This window comes from Rhinolophus sinicus, linkage group LG14 (genome assembly GCF_036562045.2).
Source record: "Rhinolophus sinicus isolate RSC01 linkage group LG14, ASM3656204v1, whole genome shotgun sequence".
Lineage (NCBI taxonomy): Eukaryota > Metazoa > Chordata > Mammalia > Chiroptera > Rhinolophidae > Rhinolophus > Rhinolophus sinicus.
The window spans coordinates 25873363-25886411 of NC_133763.1; the positions used below are offsets into that span (position 1 = coordinate 25873363).

Consider the following 13049-nt stretch of genomic DNA (forward strand, 5'->3'; position numbering starts at 1 on the left):
TACTAATAACATGAATGGAGAAAGTAGCATTTATATAGCATTTGCTTTAAAATACTCTTTTTCCAGAACTTAACACATTTCAAGATGTATTGCCATAAAATAACCTCAGGGACAACCGTCTTATCAAAGTAGAATTGCAGAGATGGCAAAATGCTGATCCAGTTTCATTAAGAAATTTGCTTAGAAAGTATTTGTCAAAGGTATATAGTTATAACACAATGTTTCTAAAAGTCTGGCTGGATGATTATCTGAATTTAAGTCTCCTGATGAGAACAAAGCTAATTGTTTTTCTCTACCTTGGCTGGAAAACAAGATGACTCTACACTCTGAAATTGATGACATGAAGTCCTTAAAAAGACTAGACTATAATTTTCTGTAAGATGATGAAGTGATGTTAATACATTATAAGGTGTGATTTTGCCTTATTCTTAAAATACTGTTTCCAAAAAACAGAATTGTGCCTACTTACCCAAAATTTGCTTCAGAGAATAACTAAGGCATAGGAAGTGAAAATGAAGTTACCTGAGTCCAGGATAGATTCGAGGATTTAGACATATCAGTGAATTAAATATTTCTCTTAAGGAAATAATACATGCACATTTGGTGAAAAATACACGAGGTCTGACAATTAAGTTCATGGACTCATCCTAGAAAAAGTGCTACATACCTCATTGCTGAATACCACTGTGGTCACCTTCAAAGTACTCCCCTTGGGAAGCTATGCACGACACCATCACCTAGTCCACCCTTCAGAGCAATTTTGGAACTCTATCTGGAACAGCTATCAGAGCTGTTCTCGTATTACCCTTGATGTCCTGAATGCCATCAAAATGTCTTCATTTCAATATTTCCTGTATCTTTGGGTAAAGAAAGAAGTCATTGGGAGCCAGATCAGGTGAGTAGGGAGGGTGTTCCAGTACAGTTATTTGTTTACTGGCTAAAAACTCCCTCACAGACAATGCCATGCATTGTCATGATCCAAGAGCCATGAATTGTTGGTGAAAAGTTCCGGTTGTCTAACTATTTTATGCAGCCTTTTCAGCACCTCCAAATAGCAAACTTGGTTAACTGTTTGTCCAGTTGGTAAAAATTCATAATGAATAATCCCTGTGATATCAAAAATGCTTAGCACCATTGTTGCGACAAGTTCTCAAACTTAATTGTCAGACTTCGTAATTCACAATGTACACTTCCTTACAAGTTCCCACTGTTCTTTGTTATTTAGTGATGGGTCACAAGATAACATGCATTTGACTGCTTCTAATTTTATAAATCTCTGAGCAAAATGTCATCCATTCTTTACATCTACATCAAAGGCTATTCAAGTTATGGAAGAGAAACACAAGATAGCACTTGCTGTGTAAGTCTGTGTGATCCAATCAAGCCTGAAAGCTCATTCCCACAAGGGCAACAGAACATATTTGTTTGTAATTTTTGTTGAGTTCAATTAAGTCAGATACTCAAAGTCTCTAACAGGTCTTTTCTCTGATATTAGGATGCTAATCTAATATCCATTATTTCTTTTCTGTTTATGGTATAGTTAAATGCATGCATTTTTTATAGATCTGAGTTTTAAACTTTTGAGTCAAGAACCATAATTAAGTTCATCTCCTGTTCCCTAGAGGAGTGTTTTCACCGAGTAGTGTCCTGGTAAATACTCATTTAATTGAAATGCATTGAGATTATTTTCTTTATTTTTAATGTACTTTATTTGAATTTACATTTGTCTTTATTGCAGTCTAAAATCATGATAAATATCATTAATTCCCTTACACCTAAATATCTTTAGCAATGTCAAAATAACGTTCAGTCCTAATGCTAAAAACAAATAAAATGTGTCTCTTGAAAATAGAAAGACATAACTCCAGTAAGAAAAAAAAAATTATGACAACTGTGTTTTTATTTTATACAACTGAATTTATTTGGAACAATCCTGTTATGGAATTACTCGGTGATTTTTCTTGCTTTACTTATAATTTCCTGAAGAACATTATATATCAAGCAATGACATAGAGGCACCATTCATAAAATGAATTCCATAGATTTGTTTCGTACATCAATGGAATGAGTTAAAACCATAATGATTATGGTTAACCAGAATGATTTTTACGCATAGAACTTCCACTCTGACTTCTCTACTTTTTATTATTATAGAGGAGTTCAGGGGTACCAGGAGAAGAATTATGATAAAAATATTACCAGTTTTCTCCCAGTGTTGAATAAAATAGCTCTTCTTTCCTGTCTTAAAGCAGAGCTGAGATGGGGATTCTTCTGTGACTGTCATGTGGAGGGAAAGTTGTTGGGGGAAACCTGTGAAGACTAAAGGAAGCAGTGAATGGGGCAAGGAAAAACCTGGCCAGAGATGGAAGAAAAGCGTCCATGTCATCTGCCAAGGCCCTGTAAGAGGGTTTGGTTTTACACCCCATCAGTAAGTCCTGGGCTGCAGCCACGCCAGGGAGTGGGGTGGGACGCCCTGATTCCTAGGCAAATGTTCTTTACAGGAGGGGTCCCTGTGAATTAGGGGCAGCCAACACTCACAGCAGCTGGGGGTGTGCACAACAGCTCAGTAAAGAGAACTGGAAGGTCTTTGAAAATATCAAGAGCATTTAGAATGGAAGAGAAGAGGTCAGCAAAGCAATGACTAAAGTAAGAGGTGAAGATTTGGTTGTATATTATAAGTCTGTAGAATTGAGAAGGGAGCTAATAGGAGCACAGAGTGTATATATTCATTTCTTTTCATTAGGAAGTCAATGTTTAAGTAACTCAGAACTTGCCGTTTTCTGAAGATTAGTGTTTTAAGATAACCTCTGTATGACAACTGTTTCTGTGGCAACAAAAGTAAAAGAAAAGCTCAGATAAAATGCACTCAGATGTGGTTAGGTTATACTTGGAGAAATAATATTGGTTTTGCCAAGGGTTCTTCTTTAGGAGAAAATAAATACCTTATTTTGCCCAAATTTGTGAGGGAAAAATAAGGATGCACTTTATACGTGGGTAGTACTTCTGTATCTATATAAATGTTTTTAATTATTTTATTTATGCTTATGAGTTAAAAGTTAACTCTAGAAATCAATAATGATATCCATTTGCAAAATAATACCCTGGAATGGGATCATCGGTTTTGTTGACATTATGACAAACTTGCAATGACGAAGAGTTCTTGCCCTTCTAGGATGCATAAATATTGTAAATTTGTTACTGGTATGTACCTTGTATCTGTTCTTGTGTTTTATAATTATTTGTTACATAAGATTTCTCATACCATAATGTTAAAATCTAAACACTAAAATTTATTTATAATACAAAAAACAAGTACCTAAATGTAAACAGATAAAAATTTGAATTAAAAAATTAAAATCAGATTTTTTCCCCCTGAAAGTTTGGGCCAGAAACATGGGGGTGCATTATACACAGGAGCGCATTATACACAGCCAAATATGGTAAATAAATAAATAAATAAATAAATAAATAAATAAATACTAAAATAAATAAGACTTGGGGACCTCAGGCACACAGCTTAAGAATGATACTGATACAGTTAGGTACAATGGAGACTATTCAGGCCTTAAGATGTTCAAAAGGAGTAAAATTTTACTTTGAAGTAAAATGCTACAATTGGATTAAGAACTTCAAATAGAGGATGAATCATACAAGTCAGAAAAAGAATGTATATGTCTTATATATCCCAATATGTGGAATAAAAACATAAAAGCCTATTTAAAGTAAGCTCTGCTACTCTTATGTTTGTGAGCACAGGGGATAATCGTTAGTCTTATATATAGCTAGAAAGAATTGTTTTGTCTTTAGAATATGTGAATATTTTAAAGGGTGAAATCCATGACAATTAAAAAATACTTAAAAAAAAATTTTTAAACCTATTTACTCCAAAATACAAGTGAAAAATAAAAAATTAACATTTTATTAAATATATTTAAAACACATGTCAATTTTTCATTACTAAATACATGTTTAAAGTTCATTACATTTAACATAATGTGTAGCTTAGATTTTCTCACTTTGCATTAATTCCTTGATATGCATGAAGATTTCTGATAAATTCTAACAAATGGCAAACGAAATAGCTAAGTTTAGCTAAATAATTTCAATAGAAAAGGTTATTTTAAAAATCATGGCAAATCATTTAGAGCATGAAATTACATGTAATACGCAATGTTATAAAGTGATTATATGATATTATGCATGATGGAGAAAAGTGACATTAAAAAACTAACTGACCTACTTATTTTTTCCTTCCTGGATTATCATAATATTTAATGATGAAGCAACCAAGGATTTCAAACCAGATTCAATAGCAGTTTTTACAAACTATAAATATACATATTGTCCTGGGTTTTTTGTTTGTTCGTTTGTTTTGTCTTGTTTTGTGTGTGTGTGTGTGTGTGTGTGTGTGTGTGTGTGTGTGTGTTTGTGTGCGTGTGTGCGTGTGTGTGTGTGTGTGTATTCAATCTTATTAATCTGAACTCTGCTTCAGTCATCTTACTGTATTGTTGGGATGATAGTTGAGATGTAAGCCACTGTCACAAAGAGGAGAGGAGGTGCCACTGCTCTCGTTACTTGGCGCACCTACAGGAAACAAAAACACAATGCACCATTGGTCAGAATGAGAAACTGTCCTAAACTAATGTGTTCCACATTATACATGTGTACTTCAGCATACCCAATTTTATCAAGTAAATCAGGTAATAAAATAAAATTATTGTACTTATATCAATGTACATTTTGCAAGTAAGCTAACTGTCTAAATGTATAAGGGCTGCAAGTCTTGATCATTGATTTCAGAACTTTGAAAGCTTTATTAAGGAAAATATATGAGCTTATAAAAAGTAAGGCCATTATCCATAGTGGCTTGTACTTATGAACCATACTTATAATAGCTTTGTTTGCCTACAAAGTTCTACATAATGTCATGTTTCAACCTACTGGCAAATCCTATCATTAGATACCATAATTTTCCATGATGCAAAAAAGTTTGCCTGTGCTTTATCACTACAAATGCTCTTGGTATATACTATACTTGGAAGTACCCTCATTATTGCTATCTAATTTTTGTGAAACTGCAACTAAATACTTCATGTTAGATCTTAATGAGAAACCTAATATCTATTTTTTAAAGAGAAAATGGGGGCCAAAGATTTTTTATTTTCTAAGAGTCTATAATTTGGTTTTAGAATTAGAATACATATTTCTTGTTTTGTGTTTATTTAACATTTTCTAGAAGCATTATGTTTTCTGGAGTTGCTAATGTTCATGAATATAAGTTCTTAATTTACTTGACTCCCAAATTTTATTTGGAATATTATACTTAAATTTAAAATCAGCATCATAGGTAAAACTCCTAACATATTAAACAATGAGTTCAAAAAATAATGATTTTGTTCACCTCTTTTATTACTCTAAAATTCTGTAGTTTTCATGATGCTAAGAAGGGACTCATATCCTTTTTTGCTATACCAGCATGGATACAGTTTTTCCACACTTTAAATCTTAAAGATTTCATACTTTGTTTTAGCTACATTTTCCTGTTGATGTTTATCTACATTTCTCTTATGAGACAATAATTTTAATACACACACATATTACTTCAATGCTTGTATGTTGTCACGCAGCAGCCTACCCGTCTGTCCCCTCGTACCTACCCCTAAAGAAAGGAGAAACTGATCCTTTCAGGGACTTTGCTTCACCTTTGTGCTTACACCTTATGTCTCCCTGTTTGGCCCCCAAAATAGTGGCTGGTTAGCCAATGACGAGTAAGATTCCCCACAGGGGGGACAACTCAAGCCAGGCACAGTTGAGTGGGGACCAGCAGGAGAACCCACGGGGTTGATAGAGGTGGGCAAAACCCCCCACCCCCGGTTGAGAGCTTCTGCCTTTGTGGCTGTGTTCCTTCCCACAACCTGCTTGGAAAGAGATTCAAGGGTGTAATAACATCAGCTCTCCATCTATCCATTTCAGTAAGTTTCAGCATAAAGGTTTTGTCTCTTGGGGAGGTACATCCTGAAATTGACAGTCCAGCTGCTTGCAGGCAAGGGTAATTAGTTCACATCAGTTTCTTAATATAATGTGTGAAATTCACAGACCTTGGAGAAAGCAAGTTTGCTTTCTTGTGTGTGCATCAATAAAAGCCACAAGGTGCAGGTCTGATTTGGGGCTCTCAGTCCTTTGAGGCTGTGAGACCCTTGGCCCCTGTTTCATAACTTTCTTGATTTCTGTTTCTTACTTTCTTAATCCTTCGCCACCCCTTCTCGTTCGCTCACTGCCTGTGTTGCGCTGGAGGTGACACTTGTATCCATTTTGAATTGAATAAAATGAAAATGTAACATATCAAATTCTGTGAATGCATATACAGCAGTCTTTTGAATAAAATTTAAAGATTTAAATGTATGCACAAAAATAAGGTAGGCATAAATTCAAGGATATATGCTTATATCTTAAGAGTTAAAAATGGAAGAGAAAGTTAAACAAATAGAACACTGAAAATAATAAAATAAAAGTGGAAAGAAATGAAATAGAAAATAATACTCAAAATTAACCAAGTCAAATGTGTGTTCTTTGAAAAGATTAATAAAACCTATAGTAAAAATTATCTAGTAAGAAACAGAAAAAATACAAGTTACTAATATCAGGAGGCAGCATTACTACAAGCCAACACATATTGAAAGGAAAAATGAAAGGATTTCACTAATAATTTTATGCAAATACATTGACAACTTAATTGCAATGGACAAAAACAATGAAAAAGCTCTTACCAAAACTTACAAAAGAAGAAAGTTAACAATATATTAACAAATTAAAACCTGTAATAATAATAATAATAAAAACACAGTATCTATGACGTTGTGGTGCTTATCCTAAGAATGCAAGCTTGATTTGGCATTTAAAATCCACTTTTAAAAAGTCACTATATCAACAGAATACTATATATATATATATATATATATATATATATATATATGTATGTATCTCAATCGACTTTTTAAAATTGAGACAATTCAATATCAACTTATATTTTAAAAAAAGAAAGAAAGGAAACAAAAGAAAAATCCTCAGTGACCAAAGAATAGAAGGGCACTTCCTCAAGCTAATAAAGGGCATCTGTGATCACCTATAGCTAAAATCATACTTAACGGTAAGAGACTGAAAATTTCCCCTCTGACGTCCTGAGCAAAAGAAGGATGTTGGCTTTCAATATTTTATTCAACATTTAACTGGAGATCCTAGCCATTGCAATAGGAAAGAAAAAGGAATTAGCATATAGTTTGGAAAGGAATAAGGCAAACTCATTACTTGCAGATGACATAATATTATATGTAGAAAATTTTAAAGAATGTACAAAATGTCTTATTAAAATTAATAAGAAAATTAAGATATGTTGCAGAATACACAATATGTAAAATTGTATTTCTATGTGTTAGCAACAGAATTAGAAATTAAAGTATGTAAATGCCATTTACAATAAAATAGAAAAACAAAATGCTTAAAAATAAATTTACTGACAGATATGTAAGACTTCCCCACTGAAACACTAAAATATTGCTGAGAAAAATTAAAATATAAATAAATGGAAAGGCATATTATGTTCATGAATTAAAATGTTTAAAGTTGTTAAGGGACTTAATCCTTCAAAATTGTCTATAAATTCAATTTAGTCTCATTTACAATCATAATAGGTTTATTTCAATAGAAATTGACAAGCTGTTTCTAAAATGTATGCAGTAATGTAAAGGATTTAAAATAACCACTGATCTTGAAATTTTGCAAGGTTGAAGAACCTATCCTAGGGGATGTTTTAAAGACATTATAGGCATACCTCAGAGATATTGTGGGTTCAGTTCTAAACCACTGCAATACAGTGAGTACATATAATGTTATGTTTATACTACTGTAGTCTATTAAGTTTGCAATAACATTATGCCTAAAAAATGTACACACCTTAATAAACAATATTGCTAAAAAATGCTAACCATCATCTGAGCCTTTAGCAGGTTATAATCTTTTTCACTGGTGGAGGGTCTTGTCTCAATGTTGTTAGCTGCTGAATGATCAGGGTGGTGGATGCTAAAGGTTGGGGTTTCTGTGGCAATTTCTTAAAATAAGACAACAATGAAGTTGACTCTGACATTAATTGACTCTGCCTTTCATGAATTATTTCTCCATGGCATGAAATGTTGTTTGATAGTAGTATTTTACCCACAGTAAAACCTCCTTCAAAACTGAAGTCAATCTTCTCAAATTCCACTACTGCTTTACAGACTAAATTTATATAATATTCTAAATCCATTGTTGTCATTTGAACACTATTCACAGCATCTTCACCAATTGTAGATTGATTTCAAGATAACACTTCCTTTGCTCTTTCATAAGAAGCATGTCCTCAACCATAAAAGTTTTATCATGAGATTGCAGCAATTCAGTCCCATGTTCAGGCTCCACCTCTAATTCTAGTTCTCTTGCTATTTCTAACACATCTGCAGTTACTTCCTCCACTGAAGTGTTGAAACCCTCAAAGTCATCTACAAGGGTTGGCATCTTCTTCCAAATTCCTGTCAATGTTCATAGTTCAACCTCTTCCCATGTCTCCTAAATGCTTTTTAATGGCATCTAGAAGGGCAATCTTCTTCCAAAAGTTTTCAGTTTACTTTCTCTAGCTCCATCAGAGGAATCACAATCCATGACAGTTATAGCCTTATGAAATGTATTTCTTAAATAGTAAGACTTTAAAGTCAAATTTTCTCCTTGAAACGTGGGCTGCAGAATGGAAGTTGTGTTACCAGACAAGAAAACATTAATTTTGTTGTACATCTCCATCAGAGCTCTTGGGTGACTGGGTGCATTGTCAATAAGCAGTAATATTTTGAAAGGAATCTCTTTTTTCTTTTTTTTTTTCTGAGCAGTGCATCTCAACAGTTGGCTTAAAATATTCAGTAAATAACAGATGTGCTGTCATCTGGGTTTTGTTGTTCCATTTATATAGAGTACAGGAAGAGTATATTTAGAATGATTTTTAAGGTTTATAGGATTTTTTCAGAATGGTAATAAGTATAAGCTTCAATCTAAAGTCACCAGCTGCATTAGCCCCTAACAAGATATTCAGCCTGTCTTTTGAAGATCTGAAGACAGATATAGACTTCTCTTCTCTACTTATGAAAGTTTTAATGGCATCTCCTTCCAATATAAGGCTGTTTCATTTACATTGACAAACTGTTGTTAGTGTAGCCACCTTCAGTAATTATCGTAAAGTCTCCTTATAACTTGCAGCAGCTTCTACATCACCATGTGCTGCTTCACCTTGTGCCTTTATGTTTTGGTCCTATGTTCTTCCTTAAACCTCGTGAATCAACCTCTGCCAGCTTCAACTCTTTTTCCTGATGATTCCTCACCTCTCTCAGTCATAGAATTGAGACGAACTAAGGTTTTCCTCTGGATTAGGCTTTGGTTTAAGTGAATGTTGTGACTGGCTTGACTTATTTCCAGAATATTCTTCATGTAAGATGGCCATGGGCTGTGGCTAGTTGGCCATCAGCTGTAGCCGGTTAGCCAATTGGCCACTGATATAACTGCCGTGGCTGCGCTGGGGAGGGGAGTCGGTTGGTTGGCAGGCAGAAAAGCGGACAGCAGGTGCAGGACGTGTGACTTCAGCCTCCAGTAGGACTATAGAGGTATGACTCCCTTACCTATGGCTCTGTGGGTGATCCTTTTTGGCCTCACCATATCCTGCATTCTTATGTGGGGAATGGGAGCTGAGACCCTGCAGACCGCCCCACATGAAACATGGCGCAACGAGCAGGGTCTCCCGCATGACAAATAGCGCAGCGAACAGGGTGCGGTGCTGGCCAAGGCCTACTGAAGGATGGTGGAGCAGTTTCTGCATGTGAAAGCTCAGCTTCGGGAGGCCCGTGAGGAGCAACACCGGGAACAGGAGATGCAGTCTGCCTGGGAGACTCAAACCTCCGGATGGCACGCCACCCTGTTGGCCACAGCAAGTGTCATCTTCCTTTTGGTGGTCTGCTGCTGCCGTGGGTTCCTAGAGTTGTGGACATCTGACACGGATCCTCCACCCACTCAGACACCTGGCACGGAGAGCAGGATTCTGACCAGGTAGGAATGAGGTCTGACTCTGGGCAGGAGGATGTGTGGCCCCCCCTCCCCCCGGTGTGTGGTGTCCAGTGGCCACTGTTCTCAGGAGTTGGACCCCCAAGGAGGGGTGGGAGGACATGGATGGCTCTCTGGCCAGTGTGGAGAGGGCCCTGTAGGCTCTGGCTGAGCGGTTGTTGGAGGAGGCAAAGGCTACAGCTGGTCGCGTGGGCTGGATGTTCCTCACGGCCTTGAGTCTCAACATGGAGGGTGAAATAGCCCAGGTGCCAGACCAGGTGTCCCAGTTGGAAGCGCTAGAAGCCCAGGTCCGCCTGTTAGAACAGGGGCCCCATAGTGGAGACTCTGAGGCAGAGGTGGATGAAGTAAGTGGAGACAATTTAGCTCCCAACCCCCAAGCCCAGCCAATCTTGAAGCAAAGGGTAAAACGTGAGCAACCTTTGGGCCCCGGGGCATTGTTGCAGGCAACCCAGCTGTGACTGAGTTCACGACCTACACCCCATACACTCCCACTGAGTTGCAGGAGCTGGGGAGGCAGTACAGACAGCAACCTGGAAGGCAAGTCTCAGCTTGGCTATTATGTTTATGAGATGAGGGCGCAGACAACATTCTCTGCTCCCCAGGCGAGATGCATCCATCCTTGTGACAGTGCATCCATCCTTGTGACAAAGGTTACAGAATTGCCATAGGTTGGCCCAAAACCAGGGCAACCATTCTCTAATGGAGTGGCTCACTGCTGCGGTAAACACAGTATGGGGACAGGCTGGCGAGCTGCCAGACACTGTGAGTCAATGGCAGTCATATACGGAACTTACTCAAATCATCCATGAAATGGGCATGAGACATGCTATTTTCAACCCTAATATGCAAGGGCCAGATGACGAGCTTTTTACAGCCAGAATGAGAGATCTGGTTTTGGATACTGCACCTGCGAATGCTTTTGGATCCTTGGTCACCATTCTTACGTCCTATATGGGGCGGCGGATCCATAAAGTTACAACTGCCATGGCCACCCTAGGAGATGGTAAAAGCCAGAGGTGAAGGAATTTAAGACAGGAGGCCCAAACAGTCGAGACCTGGAAGCCCAAATCAAAAGTAAAGGGGCAAAGTCCTGGGCCTCAGAGAGTAACACGCACTAATGTGGCGTGACCTCGTGACAGCAGGGGTTGATCAGGGAAAAATAGACCAACAACCCGATGCACTCTTGTTGAAACTTTGGAAACAGTTGCGTCCAGAAGAGCAATTCTGGAGAAGCTTAAAGAAGTCTGGGAAAGCGCGACCTGTGTCCCTCCAGGACTTCATACAGCTGCCTGAGGCCGATTCCCTTCATCTTGATTAGGGGTAGGGCCAAGGTACCCAGTCAGAGGGGACAAGCAGGGACCGGAGGCCCCACGTGGAACTGTCCATACATTGGTCCCCTTCTGATGTGCAGAGGGTTTTAGCCCTAGTTGACACTGGCACAGACTGCAGTCTTGTTTATGGGAACCCAGAACTGTTCCCTGGACCAGCAGTCTGCATTGATGGCTACGGGGGAAAAACTGACTATGAAAGCCGTTTCCTTACCACTGGGTATAGGAAGGTTTCCCCCTTGTACCTACAAGCTTTATGTCTCCCCCATTCCGGAGTATAGTCTAGGGGTGGATGTGCTACATGTCCTCAGCTTACAGACGTCGGTAGGAGAGTTCCGTCTCTGGATCCAGGTAGTGAAAGCAGTGACACGTGGGCATGCTTGCTACCCGCCTCAAGTGTTGCCACAGCCCTGGCATGTGGTTACAGTGCGACAATACCGCCTGCCAGGAGGAGACTGGTGGTACCCTAAGAGGCCCAGGAAGTCTGGCTGTGCCCAGAAGGACTTGGGGTGCCCTGAGAAACCCTGACTGTGTCCAGAAAGCCTGGCTGTGTCCAGGATATTGCATACACCTCCAGGGTCCTCACACAGGGACCTTGCGGAAGATGCTTGTCGTGTAGATTGTGAGGTGAGACCCTGGAGGGGTGGAGAGTGGGGACAGACCCCCAGGGAGCAGTTTCCAGGCTCTCGGCCTCACGTGGAAGGGTGCTGGCTCAGGTAGTAGATGGCTGTCGGCTGTAGTTAGTTGTCCGTCAGCTGTAGCCGGTTAACCAATTGGCCACTGATATAACTGCCGCAGCTACGCTGGGGAGGGGAGTTGGTTGGTTGACAGACAGAAAAGAAGACAGCAGGTTGCAGGTCGTGTGACTCCAGCCTCCAGTGAGACTATAGTGCCACCAGTGAGACTATAGTGGTATGACTCTCCTCCCTATGGCTCCGTGGGTGTTCCTTTTTGGCCTAGCCACGTCCTGCGTTCTTATGTGGGGAGCGGGAGCTGAGACCCCACAGGCCGCCCTGCACGACAACTTTGTTGTCATTTATGTGGTCACTGGAGTAGCACTTTGAATTTCCTTCAAGAACTTTTCCTTGGTAATTTGGTTAACTGCTTGGTGCAGGAGGCCTACCTTTCATCCTTTCTTGACTTTCAACATGCCTCCCTCACTAAGCTTAATCATTTCTAGGTTTTTTCGTAAAGTGAGAGATATGTAACTGTTCTTTTCACTTGAACTCTATGAGGTTGTTGTAAGGTTATTAATTGGCCTAATTTTAATATTTTGTGTCTCAGAGAATAGGGAGGCCTGAGAAGACGGAGAGAAATGAGGGAACAGCCAGTCAGGTAGAGCAGTAAGAACACACATGACATTTATCAGTTAAGTTCACCATGTTATATGGGCATGGTACATGGCACTCCAAAACAGTTATAGTAACATCAAAGAAGACCAATCACAGATCACCATAAGAAATATAATAATGATAAAAAGGTTTGAAATATTGTGAGAATTACCAAAATTTGACAAAGAGACAAGAAGTGAGCAATGGTGTTGGAAAAATGACACTGATACATTTACTTGATGCAGGGTGGCCACAAACT

General features: G+C 38.6%; 1 protein-coding gene across 10 annotated transcripts in view; it reads right to left on the reverse strand.

Moving 5' to 3' along the window:
- SNTG1 (syntrophin gamma 1) overlaps positions 1-13049 on the reverse strand; it is an 813791-nt gene that overhangs the window by 181723 nt on the left and 619019 nt on the right. For all 10 annotated transcript variants that reach the window (XM_074318426.1, XM_074318425.1, XM_019712572.2 and 7 more), the window contains one exon: positions 4502-4584. In XM_074318426.1, coding sequence (XP_074174527.1) covers positions 4502-4584 — 83 coding nt within the window. The remainder of the gene's footprint in view (positions 1-4501; positions 4585-13049) is intronic.